Source organism: Acanthochromis polyacanthus, chromosome 9, assembly GCF_021347895.1.
Source record: "Acanthochromis polyacanthus isolate Apoly-LR-REF ecotype Palm Island chromosome 9, KAUST_Apoly_ChrSc, whole genome shotgun sequence".
Lineage (NCBI taxonomy): Eukaryota > Metazoa > Chordata > Actinopteri > Pomacentridae > Acanthochromis > Acanthochromis polyacanthus.
In genome coordinates, this window is record NC_067121.1 from 1,799,656 (window position 1) to 1,826,782 (window position 27,127).

Here is a 27,127-nt window from a genome sequence, read left to right on the forward strand (position 1 = left end):
TTGAATTTTACTGCTAGCTATATATGGAGTATGTTTAATGTCAGAGCCGTACATCATCAGAGTAAACTATGAGTCAGTTTTCAATGTTAGCTTATACTTTGTCTGTGTCACATATCCTGTCATGCATGTATCCAAATGTGTGTTGTGTTTTCCGTGCTTTCCCACCCCTCCCTCTTCTCCCATCCCTCCCCCTTGCCCTCCTCTGTCCCTCTCAACCCCCCGGCCAGCAGGCAGATGGGTCCCCCCTATATAGAGCCGGGTTCTGCTCGAGGTTTCTTCCCTGTTAAAAGGGTGTTTTCCTGCCACTGTCTCCTTTGGGCTGCTCTGGGGGTCAGGCATTTGGGTTCTGTAAAGCGTCTTGAGACGATTTGACTGTAATTGACGCTATATAAATAAAATTGAATTGAATTGTTCAATCAAGGTATTGTGGCCATTGTCCACCGTAAACTTCATTAAAAGCAGAGGGCTGAACAACCGCCAGTTCAAGGAGCTACTCAGCGAGCTTGAGTCAGAGTATGGTGATCTGGTGTATCATTGTGAAGTGCAATGGCTGAGTTGTGCAAATGTGCTCATGCGGTTTTATACACTGCGGGAAGAAGTCAGACGCTTCATGGAGATGAAGGGGAAACCTGTCATGGAGCTCAGTGATGGCAAGTTCCTCTGTGATCTGGCCTTCATGGTGGACATCAGCCAGCACCTGTCAGAGCGAAACATGAAGCTGCAAGGTCCCAGTCAGCTCATCAGCTCTCTGCTTTCAAATGTGAAATCATTTGAAGTGAAGTTAAGGCTGGGGCAAGGACAACTGGAAGGGGCAAACACTGTGCACTTTCCCACCCTACAAGAACAAAAGCCTGATGTTACAACTGAATATGCTGGTGAGTGTGCGAAACTCATCCAGGCATTTGATGAGAGGTTTCATGATGTGAAAAATATACAAAAGGAACTCGACATGTTTGAGGCGCCATTTAATGTGCAACCATCTGATGTGCCAGACAACCTCCAAATGGAAATAATTGAGCTGCAAAACAACAACGAGCTCAAAGCCAAGTACAACAACCTCTCTCTGCTGGACTTTTACAAACTGTATGTCCGTACTGAGGATTTTCCCATCCTGAGGAGACACGCCCTGAAGTTTGCATCTCTGTTTGGGACAACGTACCGCTGTGAACAGTTCTTTTCAAAACTGACTCTTGCAAAGACTCGCGTCCGCTCAAGGCTGACTGAGCATCATCATCACTGCCAGCTGACATCAGACGCCTCGCTAAAGAAAAACAGTTCCAGCCATCGCATTAGGTGAGTCCACAAATGCAGCAATCATGAGGCTTAGTAACACAGCAGTTATAGACTTTCTTCGTCTTTTTTCATCACTTGTTATGTGTTCATAATAGTATGGCCCTTGGAGGACTTTATAAAAATTGAAATGGCCCTTGTTATGAAAAAGGTTCCCCACCCCTGATCTAAGGACTATGAGTAACATCCAGTAGGTGGCAGCAATACGCCAGTGATGCGTCTAGTCCGCCTAATTCAATGAGGAAGAAGAAAGTAAGTCAGTGTTTCTGCCGGAACTTCACAGTGTGACACCCGGCGGATGTAAACAAAGAAGCATGAGCAGAGTTAGCTTCACTGCTGTGTGGACTGAGCTATAAAACGGCTGTATTATAGTATGAATGAGAAATATCAGAGCGAGAAAGTAACGATGCGTTCAGTTGAGTATCTGAGAGAGTTGATCAGCGACAGACTAGCTGCTGCTGCTGGAGAAATATTCACAGAGTTTGAAAAAACCATCGTCCAGTACCAGGAGGAGATCGATCGTCAGCGCAGACTGCTGGATGTCATCTGGAAACCACACATCCCCTTACAGCCCATAGGTGAGTATGAAGAATTCCACTTATAGCATGTGTAGTGGTTGTAGTGTGGAAAAGAGGTGAAGAAGCGTGTGTAGTGGTTGTGTCCTCTCTCTTGCATTGTGTAGATAATCAGACTGGGAGCATCCTCCCTATTGGCTTCAAATCCGCCGTTTATTTGCAGGAGCTGGTAAAACACTGATATTACTCTGACAGTCGTGCACGTGGTAACCTCCAGATAATGCTAGAAACACAAAACAATTTATTCAGCACGGAGGTTAAACTTAATTAGCATTTTGCTAGCGGAGCTTAAACTGGTCATCTTACCACGGCAACCGGACACAGCAGACTGAGACCGTAATGTGGGGAACACACCCCAAGTCTGCAGGGCACAGATATGAAGAGTAGATACGGCAGACTCTTTGGATGTTGACCCAGAGCCAGCTGCGAGCATGCCGGTTGTGTGAGAAACCGTAATGCACCTAACTCGGTAAACTGACATTTGCCTTACCTCGAAAGGGCTTTAATAAGCTGCAAAGACTTTACTGAGAAGGACTGAAAGACCAAAAGAAACTTTTAAAGAGGTTTAAAACCAAGAAATGGAGCCGCTGTGCTGATTGGGCTAAACGAACGCACCTGTGTGGGTGATCCTGAACGCCGCACTTTGGCGACACAAGCCTCATTTGGACTTTATTTTCTGTTTTTGGATAATTATGAGTAATATTCAGGATATACACTCTTATGCGAGAAAAGTTATGGACGAACAATTGGAAAAAATGGACGAGGAGCTCAAGAAAACTTTAACTACAGATGCTTCAGGCACTGCCATCCAACCTAACAGGCCATCTAAAGAATGAAAAACTTTAGCCAGCGTGGAGGACGATGACGGGCACGTCACCAACGCCCTCATTTCTGCTGCAATTGAACGAATTGAACGGCTGCAGATGGAAACGCTTGAAGGCCCTCATTCGGTGGAAAATACTGTGAAAGAGGTCAAAGATTCTCTGGATGGCATGGAGAAGCAGCTGGAAGAAGTCACAACAAAAGTTCAAACCTTGGAGGCGGCAGTCACCGCACTACAAAAGGAGAAAGCAGAGCTGGGGGAGAAATACGACGAGCTGGAGGCATATAGGAGGAGCTGGAACCTTCGGGTGGCCAACCGGTGAAGACACCAGGAAGATCATCACAGACCTGTTTGGACAGGTCTCCCCAGGAATCAAGGAGCAGCTGGAGCTGAGGGTGGATGTCGCACACCGGCTGGGCCCCCGGTCCGGGGAGCAGAGGTCCAGCCGTAACATCATTGTGCTCTTCATATCCAGAGCCCACCGGGACCACGTCTGGAGAGACGCCAGGACAGCAACGGTGCTCAAGGAGCGCAAGATCAGGGTCTTTGAAGACCTTACGCAACAGGTGAAGGATGCCCGAAACAAGCTGTGGCCCCAGGTGGAGCAAGGAGGGCAAAAGAGCCGGCTTCAGGGGGGCATTCGCCTCCATCGACTGACAAAGAGTGACTACGTAACGTAAGATCACATTAAGTATAGAAACTATGACACACATGTAAACACAATGCTGTATACACTAAAGCTTTTCTTGGTTCTTTACTAAAATACTGAATAGATATTACTAACTACACAGAGCAACATTTTGGTTTAGCCCTGTGGCTTAACACTGAGAGGGTGCAGCTTTATCTTTTATCTCGACCTAAGAGAGGATCCAGATTCTGTTTGTTTGTTCTGTTTGTGTTTTTAAGTCCTTAGTCCAGTCATGTCTATTTCTGTTTTGTCCATAAATTCGAGGAGGATTAGAAATGATTTAAAAAGGAAAGTGGTGTTTTTGTTTTGTCAGGGAAACCAGCAGATTTTTACTTCATCCAAGAAACGCATGCCGAAAAGCCAGACAGTTTATTCTGGAAAAATCAATGGAGGAAAGACATCTGGTTTTCATTTGGTACAAACAAGTCAGCAGGGGGCGCTGTCCTAAAAGGAAACTTGAAAGGCCAAATTATTAAACAGCTTTCAGATGATAAGGGACGGTGGATTATGTTGTTACTAAACACAGATCACTCACAATTTATTTTGGTAAACATCTATGCAACCAATAATAAAAAGAAAATGTTCACTTATTTCTGGCTACAGAAGATGCAATCAATGGACGGTTGTCAACATTTCCTTTAGCTAAGATTATCTGGGGTGGGGATTTTAATACAGTTATGAAAGATGGAACTGATAGACTCCCGATCAAAAATAAAGGAGCAATGAATGAGTTAGATAACTTCTGTAACAGGTTAAAGTTAACTGACATATGGAGGCATAAACATCCAGATGATAAAAGGTATACATGGAGTAATAAAGATAAATCCTTACAGCCTCGTACTGACTTCTGGCTGCTCTCAGCCGGCATAACTGATAATGTAGAGAGAACAGAGATTAAACCCACTATTTTCACAGACCATAAAGCAATTTCAATTAGGATAAACCTGTCTAAAAGACCACAAATTAACACAGACTACTGGAAATTAAACAAAACACTAATTCAGACTATGACTTTCAAAACCAAATAAAAAGCTCATTGAGAAGAACTGGAGACAAGCAATGATTACCAGCCTGTATGGAAATAAAAATAAAATACGAAACAAGAAGATTTTCTTTAGCATTGGACATAAAAATGTCTAAAACAACAAGAGAAAAAGAACTCCATGTTGTTACAAAGATGATGAACTTAACTGAAAAAGAAAACCCGTCTGAGGATGAAGCCAGAGAACTTGTTTCACTTCAATCTGCATTGGGTTTAATTTATGAAGAAACAACCAACATATACAGAAACAACACAACATATACAGAAACAACACAACATGTACAGAAACAACACAACATGTACAGAAACAACACAACATATACACCACAGAAACAACACAACATATACAGAAACAACACAACATGTACAGAAACAACACAACATATACACCACAGAAACAACACAACATGTACAGAAACAACACAACATGTACAGAAACAACACAACATGTACAGAAACAACACAACATGTACAGAAACAACACAACATATACAGAAACAACACAACATATACAGAAACAACACAACATATACAGAAACAACACAACATATACAGAAACAACACAACATGTACAGAAACAACACAACATGTACAGAAACAACACAACATGTACAGAAACAACACAACATGTACAGAAACAACACAACATGTACAGAAACAACACAACATGTACAGAAACAACACAACATGTACAGAAACAACACAACATGTACAGAAACAACACAACATGTACAGAAACAACACAATATATACAGAAACAACACAACATGTACAGAAACAACACAATATGTACAGAAACAACACAACATGTACAGAAACAACACAACATGTACAGAAACAACACAACATGTACAGAAACAACACAACATGTACAGAAACAACACAACATGTACAGAAACAACACAACATGTACAGAAACAACACAACATGTACAGAAACAACACAACATGTACAGAAACAACACATACAGCACAGAAACAACACAACATGTACAGAAACAACACAACATGTACAGAAACAACACAACATATACAGAAACAACACAACATGTACAGAAACAACACAACATGTACAGAAACAACACAACATATACAGAAACAACACAACATGCACAGAAACAACACAACATGTACAGAAACAACACAACATGTACAGAAACAACACAACATGTACAGAAACAACACAACATGTACAGAAACAACACAACATATACAGAAACAACACAACATGTACAGAAACAACACAACATATACAGAAACAACACAACATGTACAGAAACAACACAATATGTACAGAAACAACACAACATATACAGAAACAACACAACATGTACAGAAACAACACAATATATACAGAAACAACACAACATGTACAGAAACAACACAACTTGTACAGAAACAACACAACATGTACAGAAACAACACAACATGTACAGGAACAACACAACTTATACAGGAACAACACAACTTATACAGAAACAACACAACATGTACAGAAACAACACAACATGTACAGAAACAACACAACATATACAGAAACAACACAACATATACAGAAACAACACAATATATACAGAAACAACACAACATGTACAGAAACAACACAACATGTACAGAAACAACACAACATGTACAGAAACAACACAACATGTACAGAAACAACACAACATGTACAGGAACAACACAACTTATACAGGAACAACACAACTTATACAGAAACAACACAACATATACAGAAACAACACAACATGTACAGAAACAACACAACATATACAGAAACAACACAATATATACAGAAACAACACAACATGTACAGAAACAACACAACATGTACAGAAACAACACAACATATACAGAAACAACACAACATGTACAGAAACAACACAACATGTACAGAAACAACACAACATGTACAGAAACAACACAACATGTACAGAAACAACACAACATATACAGAAACAACACAACATGTACAGAAACAACACAACATGTACAGAAACAACACAATATGTACAGAAACAACACAACATATACAGAAACAACACAACATATACAGAAACAACACAACATATACAGAAACAACACAACATGTACAGAAACAACACAACATGTACAGAAACAACACAAATTATACAGAAACAACACAACATGTACAGAAACAACACAACTTATACAGGAACAACACAACTTATACAGGAACAACACAACTTATACAGGAACAACACAACTTATACAGGAACAACACAACTTATACAGGAACAACACAACTTATACAGAAACAACACAAATTATACAGAAACAACACAACATGTACAGAAACAACACAAATTATACAGAAACAACACAACATGTACAGAAACAACACAACACATACAGAAACAACACAACATGTACAGAAACAACACAACTTATACAGAAACAACACAAATTATACAGAAACAACACAACATGTACAGAAACAACACAACATGTACAGAAACAACACAACACATACAGAAACAACACAACATATACAGGAACAACACAAATTATACAGAAACAACACAAATTATACAGAAACAACACAACATGTACAGAAACAACACAACTTATACAGGAACAACACAACTTATACAGAAACAACACAACTTATACAGGAACAACACAACACGTACAGAAACAACACAACTTATACAGGAACAACACAACTTATACAGGAACAACACAACTTATACAGGAACAACACAACTTATACAGGAACAACACAACTTATACAGGAACAACACAACTTATACAGAAACAACACAACATATACAGAAACAACACAACATGTACAGAAACAACACAACATGTACAGAAACAACACAATATGTACAGAAACAACACAACATATACAGAAACAACACAACATATACAGAAACAACACAACATATACAGAAACAACACAACATGTACAGAAACAACACAACATGTACAGAAACAACACAAATTATACAGAAACAACACAACATGTACAGAAACAACACAACTTATACAGGAACAACACAACTTATACAGGAACAACACAACTTATACAGGAACAACACAACTTATACAGGAACAATACAACTTATACAGCACAGAAACAACACAACACATACAGAAACAACACAACATATACAGAAACAACACAACTTATACAGAAACAACACAACTTATACAGAAACAACACAACATATACAGAAACAACACAACTTACACAGGAACAACACAACTTACACAGGAACAACACAACTTACACAGGAACAACACAACTTATACAGGAACAACACAACATGTACAGGAACAACACAACTTATACAGGAACAACACAACTTATACAGAAACAACACAACTTATACAGAAACAACACAACATGTACAGGAACAACACAACATGTACAGGAACAACACAACTTATACAGGAACAACACAACTTATACAGAAACAACACAACATATACAGAAACAACACAACTTATACAGCACAGAAACAACACAACATGTACAGAAACAACACAACATGTACAGGAACAACACAACTTATACAGGAACAACACAACTTATACAGGAACAACACAACATGTACAGGAACAACACAACTTATACAGGAACAATACAACTTATACAGGAACAACACAACTTATACAGAAACAACACAACTTATACAGCACAGAAACAACACAACATATACAGAAACAACACAACTTATACAGAAACAACACAACTTATACAGAAACAACACAACATATACAGAAACAACACAACTTATACAGGAACAACACAACTTATACAGGAACAACACAACATGTACAGGAACAACACAACTTATACAGGAACAATACAACTTATACAGGAACAACACAACTTATACAGAAACAACACAACTTATACAGGAACAACACAACATGTACAGAAACAACACAACACATACAGAAACAACACAACTTATACAGCACAGAAACAACACAACACATACAGAAACAACACAACATATACAGAAACAACACAACTTATACAGAAACAACACAACTTATACAGAAACAACACAACATATACAGAAACAACACAACTTATACAGGAACAACACAACTTACACAGGAACAACACAACTTACACAGGAACAACACAACTTACACAGGAACAACACAACTTATACAGGAACAACACAACATATACAGGAACAACACAACATGTACAGGAACAACACAACTTATACAGGAACAACACAACTTATACAGAAACAACACAACTTATACAGAAACAACACAACATGTACAGGAACAACACAACATGTACAGGAACAACACAACTTATACAGGAACAACACAACTTATACAGAAACAACACAACTTATACAGGAACAACACAACTTACACAGGAACAACACAACTTACACAGGAACAACACAACTTACACAGGAACAACACAACTTATACAGGAACAACACAAATTATACAGGAACAACACAACTTATACAGGAACAACACAACATGTACAGGAACAACACAACATGTACAGGAACAACACAACATGTACAGAAACAACACAACATGTACAGGAACAACACAACATGTACAGGAACAACACAACTTATACAGGAACAACACAACATGTACAGAAACAACACAACTTATACAGGAACAACACAACTTATACAGGAACAACACAACTCATACAGGAACAACACAACTGATACAGGAACAACACAACTGATACAGGAACAACACAACTTATACAGGAACAACACAACTTATACAGGAACAACACAACTTATACAGAAACAACACAACATGTACAGGAACAACACAACTTATACAGGAACAACACAACTTATACAGAAACAACACAACATGTACAGGAACAACACAACTTGTACAGAAACAACACAACATGTACAGGAACAACACAACTTATACAGGAACAACACAACTTATACAGAAACAACACAACATGTACAGGAACAACACAACTTATACAGGAACAACACAACTTATACAGGAACAACACAACTTATACAGAAACAACACAACATGTACAGGAACAACACAACTTATACAGGAACAACACAACTTATACAGGAACAACACAACATGTACAGGAACAACACAACATGTACAGGAACAACACAACTTGTACAGAAACAACACAACTTATACAGGAACAACACAACATGTACAGGAACAACACAACTTGTACAGAAACAACACAACATGTACAGGAACAACACAACTTGTACAGAAACAACACAACTTGTACAGAAACAACACAACATGTACAGGAACAACACAACTTATACAGAAACAACACAACATGTACAGAAACAACACAACTTATACAGGAACAACACAACTTATACAGAAACAACACAACTTATACAGGAACAACACAACTTATACAGGAACAACACAACTTATACAGAAACAACACAACTTATACAGTAACAACACAACTTACACAGAAACAAAACCGAATTGTACAAATCTTGCTTTGATCAGGGACTATTATGGATCAATCAGTTAATCGACGAAAAAGGACAAATCTTACCGTACAACCAGTTTATTAACAAATACCATCTCACAATCTCACAAACAGAATACACTACAATTTCCAACACAATACCAATAGAAATTCTGCAGCTCCTGAAAGGTTCCACCCTCTGACTCAGAAAAATGAGGCCAAATTATTCATCCATAACACAGATAACAACCAAAGTCTGCTCAAATAAATTCATCAGGAATCTCATTCAACCCTCCAATCGACCGGCAGCCAACTCTTCCTGGAGTTCACTGTACGGGGAAATAAACTGGCTGGTTGGAGAGAAGCTGCTCGTTCACAATAAGGTCAAAGAAATATCATACAGAATCTGTCACAATGTATATCCGTAAAAAAAACCCGGAGAGGTTTAAATTAAATATAGACTATAACTGACTTTTGCCAAACAGAACCAGAAACCATCATCCACCTCTTCTATCAATGCTCATACAGTAAAAACCTCTGGAATCATCTACAAAACCTAATCCAGAACAAAACCAGACACAGGATCAGCCTCCAGGAGAGCCACATCCTCTTTTAGTTTGAAAATCCCTCCATAACTCACGATCTTTCCCTTTTGTTAGTTTATCATCATGCTGGGTGAATTTCATATTCACAAAACAAAATGGGCAAAGAAAAAAACAAATGGAAAATACTTTGAAAATGAACGTAAACAATACTTTAATACAATAACATCATCATCAAACAGCAAAGACATAAAAATATCAGACTTGTGTATTAAATACTTAAAATTCCCTGATTTAATATAAATTTGTTTATGTTATTAATTATTAGTGAATTTCATCCTCTTCTGCTCACAATATGGACGAATATGATCTGTTACCATATGGTTGTAATTCTCCCTTTATATGACTCTTTGTGTTTGCACTGTAATATGAATAAGTTGTTGTTTCCATTTTGTGTTATTCTCTATGCCATTCTCAGTTAACACCCTGTATAACCTCTTTGTGTTAAAAGATAAATAAAAAGTGTGCAGGGGCCCGGACGTGTGCGTCCACACCATTTCCGGTGGTCACCATGGGAACCAAATATGTAATTTGAGATGGCAAATGGAATCATTAACTCCTACACTCCCCCCTACTGATCTCCACTTGCACATCCCAATGAAAACAAAATCACCATAAGAACAGCAAAAATAAAAAAATAAAGAAAACAAAAAAAAACAGATATGCGCTGTGAGAGCATCATGGAACACTATATCAGGTATCAACTACATACAAGAATGCATGGAGGAAGATAAAGAAAACAATACAGTACTGTTCACATTACCGATATCAAGCGTTCCAGTCAATGACCATTCCTGAAGAATTAGAATGACGCATCATAGTCCACCATGCGGTCATCTAGAAGAACTGACCCAAACATCAAGTCAACAGGCAGCCTAGGAGTTTAAAGAATTTTAAAATCAATATGGAGGTGCATGGGGAGCCAGTAGAGGGATTGGAGGATGGGAGTTACACGATTGAATTTCCGTGATCCTGTTAAAAGGTGAGCAGCAGCGTTCTGAACTAGCTGCAGTCTCGACAGTGAGATTTTGCTGAATCCTGAGTAAAGTGCACTAGGTAAAGCACCTACTCAGGTACAGCGTCCGTCTCTGGCCTTGATGCCCCGCCTCATCATGTACCCCGTACAGAACGCTCTCTTTCAGTGCAAAGAGCACAACATACCGGTACATCTTTCTCCCTGTAACGGCGTCCTTTGTAGCACACCTGATCTGACTGTGAGCTTTTCCCAATGCCTTACGATGCGCAAAGCATCAGCTGGTTCATGTGTACGTTCACGTCTAGACGGGCGCCTCCGACGCTCCACAAACTGAAGCACATGGCTCAAACACAGATCAACACGCTGCATTGCCATCAATTTATCCCTCGGCATGGGACGAACCTCAGACAGCTCAGAAGGTTGGATGGGTTTAACAAGCTGAGACAGGAGGAAGACTTGGGGTAGCAGGTGCTCTTGGTCGAAAGACCGAACCAGAACTGCAGACACCATCTGCTGCGAGATGCACGAATCCACAGCCTGTGACCCAACATTTTTGGACGCCACAGTTGCTTGATGATGCGTCTGTAGCATTGCTTGAGGATCACAGGAATGGTGAAAAACATCCTGCACACAGAGTCCAGAGCGTTCGCTGCCTCCATGAGCGCACCATAAGGGACATTTGTGAGATGATGGAGCATGCTTGGATGCGCAAAAGGCTCATGACTGAGAGCATCCGCGACTACATCCTTAGGGTCTGGAATGTACTTGATGTCAAAGTCAAAAGGGGCAAGCTTCGCAACCTATCTTTGTTCACAGGCATCGAGTTTGGGCTTACTGATGATGTAGGTCAGTGGATTGTTGTCAGTCCACACAATGAAAGAGTGAGCTCTCAACCAGTGACTGCATTTATCACAAACAGCCCATTTAAGCACCTAAAACTCCAGTCTGTGGGCTGGATGGCGAGACTGTGCAAAGTTAAGAGACTTGCTGGCAAACGCTATTGGTTGAGCAACATCATCAACCTCTGCTAGCTGAGACAACACAGCACCAAGGCCAAAGGAGGAGGCATCAACGGACAGCAAAAATGGCTTGCTGAAGTCAGGGTGATCTGGAGTGGCGTTATCCAACAGAGTCCGTTTCAACTTTACAAAAGCTTCACTACATTCAGTTGTCCAGTCAGCAGAAGTGCACTTTCTGGTCACAGATGAACATCTTTTTCCTTTAGCGTGTCATGGTCTCTTCACGGCAGACGTCAGGGCAAACAGGGGCCTACTAATGTATGAGTATTCCTCAAAGAATTGCTGGTAAAATCCAACCACACCAAGAAACTAGGGATGCACCGATACCACTGTTTTCCAAAACGAGTAGTGTACGGGTACTTGCATTTGAGTACTCACGATACCGAGTACTTACGCCATTACACATAGTTATTTTGATTATTTTTTTTAATTTTTCCACAGATATCGTCTGTTATTTGATTTTCTTGTACATGGGTGACTGTCACAAGTTTCACTGCAGTACAAACAAAATTTAACAAAATTGTCATATACTGACATTCAACATTAGTGCTTTTATAAACATTACACTGCCACACATATTGTAAGATTCCAGTAAAACATTGTCACATACTGAGTGCTGGCATTTAACAAAAGTGTTTTAAACATTCCACTGTCACACATCACCAAAAGACCTGAGTGTAAAATTGTCGCTTTCTGCTTCTGTGGTTTTAACAGCTTTGCCACATATTTAACTTCAACATTTACTCAAAATATTCATTCAAGAACCAACATAAAACTGGCTGAGTATCTCAAGCGATCAACATGTCATCACAGCATCTGTCTGTGATGATTAAACTTACTTTGTGTAAGTGAGGGGCAGGTTCTTTTTGATCAAAAGAAGCTTCTCTGCATTTTCAGCTGTGAGTCTGTTGCGTTTTTCATCAACAATGTGGGGCACTGAGCTGAACAGACGTTCACTGTCCACACTGCTGCATGGGGCTGACGGGTATCTCTTTGACATTTGAGCCAGAATTGGAAATCGCACTCTGTGAGCCCCCCAGTATTGTAGAGGGTTTTCCTCTCGAGCAGTTCTGGTCTCTCCGAGATATGTCTCTAACTGAATGGCAGCTTCCACTGGTACAAGACCCGGTGATGTTGATTCCCGCTCACCTGCTATCTCATCAAACTGTCCAGACTGCTGCTGGCTTGCACCTTACGAAGCTTTCTGACAGGTGGCTCTCCAAGATCCTCCTGCTTGTCTGCCTCTCCTGTGGACATCCTGCGCAGCATCAGCATCTCCTTGGCCTCTGTAGCAGTGTCAGTGTTTGAGAAAAAGCGATCTTTGTACCTAAAAAAGCAGTAATATTTTATCTGGTTAAAAGGGACACACAAAGACATGCAGGCAGACAGACACACACTTTACCTTGGATTGAGAAGAGTCCCGATGCAGTACATTGGGTTTGTTTCCCCGTCACCGAGGTGCCTCTTGACGGCTGCAGCCAAAGTCTCCTTCATGGTTTTAATGCCATGGTCCTCGTCCGTTTCATTGGTCAGAAGTCTCATAAGCACGGTCACAGCAGGAATGACATCAGATGCAAGTGCATCACGTGAGCTCATTTTTCGGGTTAGTTCCTCAAACAGAGAAAGCACAGACAAAATTTTCTCAAAAAGTGACCACTGGGGAGCGGTGACAATGAAGTTGTCAGGAAGGTCGTAGTCTGACCCAAATATTCCGAATGAAAGACTGAAACATGTAATAAGTGCTGTTCCAGTGGGTCGGAACATCCTGTTGGAGTCTTTTAACGAGCTGGTTGAGTTACACTTGTATGTCCTCCAGTTGGGAGTAAGCTAAAGCGGGGTGTTTAAAATGTCCAACAATTTTTCATCCCACTCCCACTGCATCGGCTACATTTCTCTGAGCCAGCAGCCCCTCCTTTGCAGCCAGCTGCAATGTGTGTGCGACACATGGGAGGATCGGAAGCTCCACATCACGCATGGCTTTCACCATGTTCTTCGCGTTATCTCGTAGCACAACATGAACTGCACTTTTATTAATGGCCCACGTCTGAAGCATAACATCAAACTCATCTACAATGGCTTGGCTGGTGTGCGAACCTCTGAATTGTTTTGCATGCAGTATGGCCTTCTGCAGCTTAAAATAATCATCAATCGACTGTGCAGTCAGGCTGATGAGAGACACTGAGCTGACGCTGCTGCTCCAAATGTCCGTGGTGAAGCTTAAAGTTTTAACATCATGCAATAGGTTGTGGATGTGTTTTTTCACGAAGTCGTGCAGCTTCGATAGCACTGTGTCTGTGATATGGGTATGGCTAGGAATCTCATACCTCGGCTCCAGTATGCAGAGAAGACGCCGGAATCCCAAATTTTTGACCACGGACAGTGGCTGGTCATCCAGGGAAGTATACTCGGCAAGGGCATCTGTGATTTTGACCGCACGTGGGTTGTCTCTGGATATTTTCTCCTGCTTAGCCAGCGTCTGCTGCAAAGTTGGTTGTCTCTTGTTGGTGTCGGGAATTAACTCCTTATATTCTGCCTCGTGCTAGGATTTCAAATGTTTAATCAAGTTGCTTGTGTTGTAAGTGGTAGATTTTGTTCCTCCTCTGGACACTTTTGCTGGACATGATTTGCATTCTGCTTTGTTTTTGTCGCTCTCATTCACCTGAAAATAGTTCCACACTGCTGACGTGACTCGTCGCTGCCCGCCTTGCAGTCAAGTGTATCGGTGTCGTGGTATCGTTGGCCATTTTATGAGTACAAGTATGAGTACTCATGCCTGGTATCGGATCGATACCCGATACCAATATCGGCATCGGTGCATCCCTACAAGAAACGATCTTATCTTGGAGGGAGAGGGAACGCTGGTGTTATCGACCATCAAGTCATTCTCACTGATGTCCACTGTAGCTCTCATTTTCTCTGGGTCGGTGGAGATGCCATCCTTGGTTACAATGTGCCCCAAGAACTTCACAGATGATCGCATGAAGTGGCACTTTTTGGGAGCAAGCTTGAGGCCTTTAGCCTCTCAAACACAATCTCCAGCCTTTGCAAAGCCACCTGTTCATTTGGAGCAAAGACAAGAATGCCATCAAGGTAACAAAGGAGGCTAAGGAAGTTCTGATCTTCAAAGATGCCCATCATCATCTGCATGAATGTAGCTGGGCTGTTTCAGAGACCCTGTGGAAGCCTGTTGTATTCATACAGCCCGAAAGGAGAGGTGAATGCAGTGAACTTTTTGTCTTCTTCATGGACCTCGACATTGTAGTAACCGGAGGTCAAGTCCATGGTCAAAAAGAATGCATTTCCTCCGAGAGCAGTCAATGCATTGGCCTGGTGAGGTAGGGGATGCACATCCTTAATTGTGCATGCATTCAGCCAATGAAAATTAGTGCAAAGACGCAGATCTCCATTTTTCTTCCAAACCAGTACTAGTGGTGACACACTGAAGACTTCCTTATGATGTCCCGCTCCTCCATTTCATTCAGAGCAAAACATAACTTCTCATAGTGGGAAGGGGACAGCCATTGATAGGGCACCCTGAGTGGTCTGCTGTCACTCAGCCAGATCCAGTGAACAAAGTCTTTGGCCTTTCCACAGTCAAGACTGGCGGAAGAAGATGGATTCATTCTTGGCCACCAAATCAACTAATTTTGTTTTCCAGAATGGAGAAAGCTCACTTGAGTCAATGTCCTGCAGTCCGAAGTCACACAGGGCTGAACTGGTAGGTCTGTGTAGATGGCATTCAGAGTCAACAGTCAAACTTTTCTCGCTACCGGTGTCACTCTGATCAGCAGTCTTATGTCACATTGCATTTCACATTGTCAGTTTTGTCATTTTCATACAGATAATCGATGTCAAAGTCTTCTAGGGTGACACAGGGAGACACGTCAGTGATCTTGCAGTTGTATCTGAGAGTCTCTGGTTTATGGGAGGGGTTAATGACTCTCACTGGGACCCAACCATCGCCCCACAATGGTGTTACTGTCCATCCCACCATAACTGTCCTAGACACTGTTCGAGACTCACTTGGCTCCACAATGACTGTACTGCCAGCAGAGAGACACATATGACTCGGCAGACGACCCACAATTTCCGACCTCTATCAAAACTACTCAAGTTTAACTCATCCATTGTTACTAAGAAACACAAATTCAAAACAATAAAAGAACAAAACGTCCTAAAGACAGAACGTAATTTCTAGTAAAATATAGACTGTACCAAATGTACAGTTACCTATTCTAGAGAATAGTTACATATTCTTACCCTGTAATCTCACAGTCGCTTAATAAACGTCATTTACCTAAATTTTTCACCGTTAAAGATGTTCAGTCTTTCTTTTTTTAACTATATTTTATTTTGTAAAATTTTCCGCCGGAAATAAAACACCAGAGATGTCCTTTTGCCGACTGCAATCCACGGAGGCGACTCAGACTGTGTCGGGCCGCTGGCTTTGATAGACAGAGAATTGCAACACTCCCATGATGAAACGATGGAATCCCAGGTAGTAGACGGGGTCACGGTACCATTGTAGTGGTTATGTACTCTCTCTTGCATTGTGTAGGTAATCAGACACGGAGCATCTTCCCTTTTGGCATCAAATCCGACGTTTATTTGCAGGAGCTGGTAAAACACACTGATATTACTCTCACAGTCACACATGTGGTAACCTCCAGATAATGCACGACAACCGGACACAGCAGACTGAGACCGCACGTGCTAATATGAAAAAAACATGAATGAATGAATTAAATTTGTACCTGGTAAAACACAGTGATATTACTCTCACAGTCGTGCACGTGGTAACCTCCAGATAATTCTAGAAACACAAAACAATTTATTCAGCACGGAGGTTCAACTTAATTAGCATTTTGCTAGCGGAGCTTAAATTGGTCATCTTACCACAGCAACCGGAGACAGCAGACTGAGACCGCAATGTGGGGGAACACTATGGAACACACCCCAAGTCTGCAGGGGCCCGGACGTTGTGCGTCCACGCCATATCCGGTGGTCACCGTGGGAACCAAATCTGTAATATGAGATGACAAGTGGAATCATTAACTCCGCTACACATGTAGAACATCATGAAGTGTTCAGGAGAATAGTTAACGGTGAACTGAGACACATTGTGAGGAAGAGAGGATGGGCTCATAATATGGTGTCTTGGGCTACACGATATTGGAAATATGTGCGATCTGCGATATGGGTGGCAAGAACTGTGATATTGATATATATTGCGATATTGGATATTAGTGCCGTTGTCCGATGTGATAGCCACTTGTTTCTCTTCTTGCAACCCCCAGTTCGTCAACACATCCCACAGGGCGGCCGCTATATTTTCACCGGTGTGGGGGTCCGGAAAGTAGGAGACTTCTAAGCAGCGTGTTTTCAGTTCAAAGTCATTTGTGAGAAAGTGAACAGTAAAACTGATGTAGGGCTCAGTAGTACGACTGGACCATAAATCTGTGGTGCTTGCAAAGAAATCCACATTATTAAGCTCTGCTTTTACAGACCCCAAGCATGCCTCCTACATCTGTGGAATGGCGACTTGGTAAATAGTTCTGTGATGGCACTTGGCATCTGCGGTCGAATTCTTTCAGCATATCCAAAAAACCTTCTTTGCACGCGACATTAATGGAGAGTGTGCATTTTACGATATAACATGTAATGGTCGCAGTTAAACCCTGGTGGCGCTTGGAAGTTTTTTGATATGGCGTAACAGAAGAAAAACTTTCACCAATTGTTGTCTGTGCGCTTGCCCTTCGTTTGTCTGCCTTCATGGGAGTAGCTCATGGTGTTTTAGATTGTAAGAAAACGGCATACAGTTCCTTGTGCTTGTGTTCGAGGTGACTGTGCAGATTTGTAGTGTTTCCTCGTGACATAGCCACAATTTTTCGGCATGACTTGCAAAGTTCTTGCGTCTGTGACTCGTCCTGTCTCCTAAAGCCGTAGTACTCCCAAATTTTGGAGGTGTGCTGTTTTTTAGGCACAAGTTGTTTGTTACAGTCGTCTTTCTCATGTCCTGCCATGTTGTGTTGTGGCGCTGGTAGCAAAAGTGCTATTCAGGGTGGGGGGAGGGGGGTTAAAGGCCGCGCTCAATTGGTCACAAGTAAACGTCTATGCATGCAAAAAGCATGATTTATACATCGAAATAATCATAAAATTATCGCGCAACTTTGCGATATGGATATATCGCATTTACCATTATTGCAAAAACGATATTTTTTTTATATATCGTATATCGTGCAGCCCTAATGGTGTCTGTTAGTTGATGTTTGTGGAGTTTAAAATTGCGATTGTTGTGTTGATTGACCCTGGAAGCAAGAACCAAAGTTTCCTGTTCAGAGGTGCTGGAAGTGTTTATCTGAACTATTCCACACTGACAGCAATTGCATTGTGTTATCAAACAGTTTAATAATAAAACTCTGACAGAGGAATCAGTCATTCAATCATGTCAGTCCAGAGACATAATTCCATGTATAGAGATCATTCATGATCTAAAGAAAGCGCACGTACAGAGAGTGTAGAAGTAATGTGTTCAACTGCATTCCACTATTAACATGTTGGGTTTCACTGATGAGTCAAATCAACAGTACAGTAACCAGAAGTAAAATAAGAATAACATTAAAATCCAAATGTCCTGACAGGTTTGAAGGCTGAAGAGGACAGCAGCTTTATTCAGACAGATTTTACTGGATCCCCATCAAACCTGTCTGTGTGGTGTGTAGAAAAGTACCCAGTGCTGTTTACCATTAGAATCTTTGTGATCCTGTATCCACTGTGGAACAACATGTTCACAGAAATGTTCAGTCATTTGGAGATGCTTCTATCATTCCTGCTGCTGTGTCATGGCTCCGAGACTTCTATTATAAACCATCATATTCTTTTTGCATCAAACATTCGACTCTTGAGCTGATTTTGTTGGAGACAGCCAGTCCTGGACAAAGTGACAGATGTTTGTTCTCTCATCATCACAGTAGTAACCATTATCTTTTGTGTCTTTGTCCCTCCAGAGCTCCCACAGTCGTATGTCTGTGAAAATGAGAAGACTGTTGTTGACCATCAGCCCCATGACCAGGAGAGAAACTCCATGGTGGACCATGAGGACCGAGAGCCTCTACGGATTAAAGATCAGCAGGAGGAACTCTGCACCAGTTGGGACCAATCAAACCCCGAGATTTCTCAAATGAAAATGGAACAGGAAGAATTGTGCACCAGTCTGGACCAATCAAACCCCGAGATTTCTCAAATTAAAATGGAACAGGAAGAATTGTGCACCAGTCTGGACCAATCGAACCCAGAGATTTCTCAAATTAAAATGGAACAGGAAGAATTGTGCACCAGTCTGGACCAATCAAACCCCGAGATTTCTCAAATTAAAATGGAACGGGAAGAATTGTGCACCAGTCTGGACCAATCAAACCCAGAGATTTCTCAAATTAAAATGGAACAGGAAGAATTGTGCACCAGTCTGGACCAATCAAACCCAGAGATTTCTCAAATTAAAATGGAACAAGAAGAATCGTGCACCAGTCTGGACCAATTAAACCCAGGGTTACCACAAATTAAAGTGGAACAGGATGAACTCTGCTCCAGTCAGGAGGAAGAGTTAATTGGATTGAAACAGGAGACTGATACCTTTGAGGTGATTCCTGCTGATGAGGAAAGTGACCACAGTGAACCAAAACCAAACAGTGACCAGCTCCTGTTTCACATCTCTTGTGTAGCTGAGAGCCCGGATCAGGAAGGATGCAAGGATGTAGACTCAGCATCAACTAGATGTATCAAGCAGAAACCGAGACATCAGAGTAACAGCAGTCACACTAATGATGTAGACAATGCTCCGTTGTCAGAGAGACAGTGTGATAATGACAAGGCAAGAAAATCTGCAACATGTGAGGTCTGTGGAAAAGCTTTTAGGTATAAATCAAAATTAATCAAACATCACAGAACCCACACAGGTGAGAAGCCATATTCTTGTGAAACCTGTGGGAAAAGCTTCAGTCAACGGACCAATTTGACTGCCCACATGAGATGTCACACAGGTGAGAAGCCATATTCGTGTGGAACCTGTGAAAAAAGCTTTAGTCGACAGGCCCATTTGACTGCCCACATGAGATGTCACACAGGTGAGAAGCCATATTCTTGTGAAACCTGTGGGAAAAGCTTCAGTCAACGGTCCCATTTGACTGGCCACATGAGATGTCACACAGGTGAGAAGCCGTATGTTTGTAACACCTGTGGAAAAAGATTTTCTGGTTCATCAGCACATAATAAGCACATGGCAGTTCACAAAATGGGAAAGCCATATTCTTGTGGAACTTGTGGAAAAAGCTTCGGTCAACGGACCTCTTTGACTTACCACATGAGATGTCACACAGGTGAGAAGCCGTTTTCTTGTGGCACATGTGGAAAAGGCTTTAGTCATCATTCCCATTTGACTGACCACATGAGATGTCACACAGGTGAGAAGCCATATTCTTGTGGAACCTGTGGAAAAAGCTTTAGTCGACGGAACAATTTGACTGCCCACATGAGACTTCACACAGGTGAGAAACCGTATGTTTGTAACACTTGTGGAAAAAGATTTTCTGATTCATCAGCACATAATAAGCACATGGTAGTTCACAAAATGGAAAAGCCATATTCTTGTGGCACATGTGGAAAAAGCTTCAGACACCGGCGCTCTTTGACTGTCCACTTAAGACGTCACACAGGTGAGAAGCCATTTTCTTGTGGAACCTGTGGAAAAAGCTTCAGTCAACGGGGCACTTTGACTTACCACATGAGACGTCATACAGGTGAGAAGCCATATTCTTGTGGAACCTGTGGAAAAAGCTTCATTCAACGGACCAATTTGACTGATCACATGAGACGTCACACAGGTGAGAAGCCATATTCTTGTGGAACCTGTGGAAAAAGCTTCAACCGTAGTTATCGATTAAAAGCCCACATGAGAATCCACACAGCTGAGAAGTCGTGATCCTGAAACATCTGTGGAAGCATAATGTCAGAACTAAGCTTGAAACAACATGTAAGAAATGGTACAGGTTAAAAGTAGATGTTTTAGATTTAAAGCACCTTTAGTCTGTGCTTCAACAACAATTGTGAGGAAGTATGTAAGCAATCCTTGATGATCAGACCAGATGGAGTCTGGACTGTGGTGGTGGTGGAGCAGGCAGAAGAACCAAACTGAATGTCTGGATGGATATGGTATTGGTACAGACTGCTTCATTTCTGCTATCATGACATCCTTCATCAGCAGAGCAGTGATTGGAGATATTGTGAAGCTGTTTGGAACATTTTCACATCCTGCTGAGAGAACATGGCTGTTCAGGTGTGAACATACTGCTGGAATCCACTCAGCTTGAGTTCTGCCGTCTTCCAAGTAAAAGGAGGAAACGAGATACAGAGACATTGTGACAGTAGGACACAACAGAGTGTGTCACTGCAGCAGAGGAGATCTGGACATGAAATGAAGTTGTAATAAAACATGTACAGCTCCATGACTGCTTCATGAAATGTTTTGAATGTATTTAAACAGACGTACATTTACAAGTTGTTTAGTAATGAATGTAACATTGAAGATCCCCAGCAAGAATATCTCTGAATCAGATAAAACCTCTGGACACCACATACAGCCCCACCACCTCTCCGTGTCTCAACCCCCCACCACCACCACCATCACCCCCTCTCCTGTCATCCTCCTCCACCCCCAGCCTCTCCATAACAGCTCATCAGGTGAGAAGTGAGCTAAAAAAGATCAAGACCTGGGGCCTCATTTATAAAGCTTGCGTACGCACAAAACAGGGCTAGAAAGTGGCGTACGCCACTTTCTACGCAAAGTTTGTGATTTATAAAAACAAACTTGACGTGAGAATGTGCGCACGGTGCGCCAACCTTGATTCTTGATGCTTCTTTACGCACAAAACAGTGCTAGAAAATGGCGTAAATCACAACCTTTGCGTAGAAAGTGGCGTACGTTGGGTACGTTGTGTACGTTGTGATTTCTAAAAACAAACTTGGCGTGAGAATGTGCGCACCGGTGCGCCAACTTTGATGCTTGCTTAAGCACATTTTGGAGACAGAGGGAACGGCAGTGCAGGAGGGTGAAGTGGTGAATTGAAACCAGATTGATCTCAAACCTTTATTGTTATCACATATTAGACTTGTAGAGCCGGATAATCATAAACCCTCATTGTTGTAGATGTTCATATAGTGCGCCATTCGGCCTACGACTGTATTTGCAGAACTATGTTCATATATCAAACTTCCATCTTCATATAGAGCGGTGAGTGACACTGATTGATTACTAATTTGGAAAAGGCCTGTGACAATCAGTCCAATCGCTGATCAAGCGGATAAATAGCGGGTCACAGCCGTGTGTAATGTGGCACAATGGATGAGCTGGCATCGCTGGAAGATCACGTTAAGAATGGAGAGAGATTTTAGGGATCATGGGGATTTGCCCATGACGATGATGACTGGCTAATAAGCCGATTCAGATTCCCTAGAGCAGTGCTCTTGGATCTATGTGCTGAACTGGGCCGTCTTAGACCGACCCCCCCACCCAAACCACGTCATCCCGGTACAGACACAGGAGCTGACGACTCGGGGGTTTCTGGTGACACCGGCTCCTTCCAGCGTTAAGTGATCGACAGGTATGTGTTTTATATGAAGAATATATGAGGTTACATTTGTTGTCTAAATCCTATCTGGGTCTGATATTCAGTTAAATGATGTCCTTTAGGTCTGGATATCACAACCATCCCTCAGCGCAATAATACCAGCTGTTTAGGATGACATTATAAACATGACCAGTCAGTACATCAGGTTTCCTTACACTGTGGGTGAACAGGCCAACATTAAACGGCAATTTGCAGCAATGTCCGGTTTCCCAAATGTAATCGGAGTAACTGACTGCACTCATGTTGCTGTAAGGGCTCCGAGTGAAGATGAATTTGTCTGTGAACCGAAAAAATGTACATTCAATCAGTGTACAAATTATTTGTACATCGGACATGATCATAACAAATTAAGTGTCAGGGTGGCCTGGGTCAACACATGATTCATTCATCCTGACGCACAGCAGTGAAAAGACTGCAGGGGGCGCTGTGTGAAATGCCGTGGATCAGCAGCTTATTTATATACAGATACATTCATGAGTTACTTTGCATTGACCATTCATGGTAAAATGTGGGTGTGTTGTGGGCGGAATGTGAGGTGGATCCACCTGTGCAATCTTCCAGCTGGTGTGTGATTTATCAAGAAATTGCATGCAGCTGTGCTTACACACAGTTTTATAAATCAGGGGTGAAGGGCATACGCCCTTTTCAGATTTTCAGCGGACACAAACTTTAGTATGGATCCTACGCAATGTTTTATAAATGAGGCCCCGGGAAAGCCGCAGGTACCGATGGAATCGGCTCCAGACTCCTCAGAGACTGTGCAGACCAGCTCTGTCAGGTGCTGCTCCGCATCTTCAAACTGAGCCTGAGTCTGGAGAGGGTTCCTGTGTTGTGGAAGACTTCCTGTCTGGTTCCTGTCTCAAAGACCAGGAACCCCAGGGAGCCAAACCACTTCAGATCTGTGGCCCTCACTTCTCATCTGATGAAGACGATGGAGAGGATCATCCTCAGGAACCTCCGCCCCCTGGTGAGCCCTAATCTGGACCCACTGCAGTTCGCTTACCAACCGAACATTGGAGTGGATGACGCAGTCATCTACCTGCTGCACAGATCGCTGACTCACCTGGAGGACACTGGCAGCACTGTGAGGGTCATGTTCTTTGACTTCTCCAGTGCTTTCAACACAATCCAGCCTTCTCTGCTCAGGGTGAAGCTTGAGAGAGTGGGAGTAGACTGTCACCTGGCTGCTTGGACCATCGACTACCTCACCAACAGACCACAGTACGTGAGGCTTCAGGACTGTGTTTCTGATGTAGTGGTCAGCAGCATGGGGGCCCACAGGGGACAGTGCTCTCTCCCTTTCTCTTCATCCTGTACACATCGGACTTCCACTACAACCCTGGGAGCTGTCTCCTCCAGAAATTCTCTGATGATACAGCCATTGTTGGGTGTGTGTCTGATGGGGATGAGATGGAGAACAGGACAGTCATCTCTGACTTTGTTGACTGGTGTGAGCGAAACCATCTGCAGCTCAACGCCAGTAAGACGAAAGAGATGACCATCGACTACCACAGGAGGAGGACACCTCAGCCTGCACCGGTGAACATCCAGGGTTTGGACATTGAGATAGTGGACTCATACAAATACCTGGGTGTTCACCTCAACAACAAACTGGACTGGTCACACAACGCAGAGGTCCTGTACAAGAAGGACCAAAGTCGTCTCCACCTGCTGAGGAGACTGAGGTCCTTTGGAGTGTGCAGGACTCTGCTCTGGACATTCTATGACTCTGTGGTAGCGTCTGCTGTTTTCTATGCAGTGGTCTGCTGGGGAGCAGGGAGCTCTGAAAGGGACAGAAAGAGACTGAACAGACTGGAGAGGAGGGCCGGTTCTGTGCTGGACTGTTCCCTGGACTCCATAGAGGAGGTGGGTGAGAGGAGGATGTTGGCAAAGCTCACATCCATCAGGGACAACCCCTCTCACCCACTGCATGACACTGTGGAGTCTCTAAGTAGCTTTTTCAGCAGCAGACTGAGACACTTAACCTGCAAGAAGGAGCGCTATTGCAAGTCATTCATTCCATCTGCTGTAAGACTTTATAACATCAGCATCACTGGATGATGTTTACACAAAAATGGACAGTTTCACACAATCCCTTACCACATAATATGCACAGTTCTCTCGTACTTCACATCATTCCATAAGCCACCTTTCCCATCCGACACTCATGAACATATTGTGATTGTTATTATGATTATCATTATACTGTTGTTTATTGTTGCTGTTGTTGCTGTACTGTATGATGTGTGCTGCTGTAACATGGGACATTTCCCCGGACACGGGGAGTAATAAAGGAATGTCTTATCTTATATCAAAAACATAACCAATTCAATTCAATTTTATTTATATAGTGCCAATTACAGTGAAATTGTCTCAAGACGCTTTACAGAACCCATATGCCTGACCCCCAGAGCAGCCCAAAGGCAACAGTGGCAAGGAAAAACACCCTTTTAACAGGGAAAAAAACCTTGAGCAGAACCCGGCTCTTTATGTGGGGGAACCATCTGCTGCTGGTTGGGCGGGTTGAGAAGGACACAGAAGAGGTAGAGAGTTGTAAAGAGGGGGAGGGAACAGGGAACATAAAACACACAATTTGATACATGCATGATAAGACAGACGATACAAAGTAGAAGCTAACATTGAAACAGATTCATAGTTTACTCTTATGATTTACAACTCTGGCAATAAATGTAATATGTATATATATATACGGTGCCTTGTGAAAGTATTCGGCCCCCTTGAACTTTTCAACCTTTCGCCACATTTCAGGCTTCAAACATAAAGATAGAAAAGTTTAATTTTTTGTCAAGAATCAACAACAATTGGGACACAATCGTGAAGTGGAACAAAATTTATTGGATATTTTAAACTTTTTTAACAAATAAAAACCTGAAAAGTGGGGCGTGCAATATTATTGGGCCCCCTTGCATTAATACTTTGTAGCGCCACCTTTCGCTGCAATTACAGCTGCAAGTCGCTTGGGGTATGTCTCTGTCAGTTTTGCACATCCAGAGACTGAAATTCTTGCCCATTCTTCGTTGCAAAACAGCTGGAGCTCAGTGAGGTTGGATGGAGAGCGTTTGTGAACAGCAGTCTTCAGCTCTGCCCACAGATTCTCCATTGGATTCAGGTCTGGACTTTGACTTGGCCATTCTAACACCTGGATACGTTTATTTGTGAACCATTCCATTGTAGATTTGGCTTTATGTTTTGGATCATTGTCCTGTTGGAAGATAAATCTCCGTCCCAGTCTCAGGTCTTTTGCAGACTCCAACAGGTTTTCTTCCAGAATGCTCCTGTGTTTGGCTCCATTCATCTTCCCATCAATTTGAACCATCTTCCCTGTCCCTGCTGAAGAAAAGCAGGCCCAAACCATGAGGCTGCCACCACCATGTCTGACAGTGGGGATGGTGTGTTCAGGGTGATGAGCTGTGTTGCTTTTACGCCAAACATATCGTTTTGCATTGTGGCCAAAAAGTTGGATTTTGGTTTCATCTGACCAGAGCACCTTCTTCCACATGTTTGGTGTGTCTCCCAGGTGGCTTGTGGCAAACTTCAAACCAGACTTTTTATGGATATCTTTGAGAAATGGCTTTCTTCTTGCCACTCTTCCATAAAGGCCAGATTTGTGCAGTGTACGACTGATTGTTGTCCTATGGACAGACTCTCCCACCTCAGCTGTAGATCTCTGCAGTTCATCCAGAGTGATCATGGGCCTCTTGGCTGCATCTCTGATCAGTCTTCTCCTTGTTCCAGGTGAAAGTTTAGAGGGACGGCCGGGTCTTGGTAGATTTGCAGTGGTCTGATACTCCTTCCATTTCAGTATGATTGCTTGCACAGTGCTCCTTGAGATGTTTAAAGCTTGGGAAATCTTTTTGTATCCAAATCCGGCTTTAAACTTCTCCACAACAGTATCTGGGACCTGCCTGGTGTGTTCCTTGGTCTTCATGATGCTCTCTGCACTTTAAACAGAACC

The 27,127-nt window shown here is 42.2% G+C and overlaps 2 protein-coding genes and 1 long non-coding RNA gene across 5 annotated transcripts in view; 2 read left to right on the forward strand and 1 right to left on the reverse strand.

Moving 5' to 3' along the window:
• Positions 1-27,127, forward strand: part of LOC127535570 (uncharacterized) — a 97,284-nt gene that overhangs the window by 55,141 nt on the left and 15,016 nt on the right. The window lies entirely within an intron of this gene.
• The window catches only part of LOC127535530 (zinc finger protein OZF-like), a 104,773-nt gene that overhangs the window by 28,837 nt on the left and 48,809 nt on the right, over positions 1-27,127 (reverse strand). The window lies entirely within an intron of this gene.
• LOC127535523 (zinc finger protein ZFP2-like) lies at positions 1,525-25,474 on the forward strand. The gene is made up of 2 exons (XM_051953784.1): positions 1,525-1,868; positions 19,477-25,474. The coding sequence occupies exons 1-2, from the start codon at positions 1,664-1,666 to the stop codon at positions 21,444-21,446; spliced, it is 2,175 nt and encodes a 724-aa protein (XP_051809744.1). The 5' UTR covers positions 1,525-1,663; the 3' UTR covers positions 21,447-25,474.

Bases quoted from the DNA above. Each gene is read 5' to 3' on its own strand.
- LOC127535523 (XM_051953784.1), top strand. From the start codon at position 1,664: ATGAATGAGAAATATCAGAGCGAGAAAGTAACGATGCGTTCAGTTGAG. The intron at 1,869-19,476 runs GTGAGTATGAAG...TTGTCCCTCCAG, and splicing joins CATCCCCTTACAGCCCATAG to AGCTCCCACAGTCGTATGTC.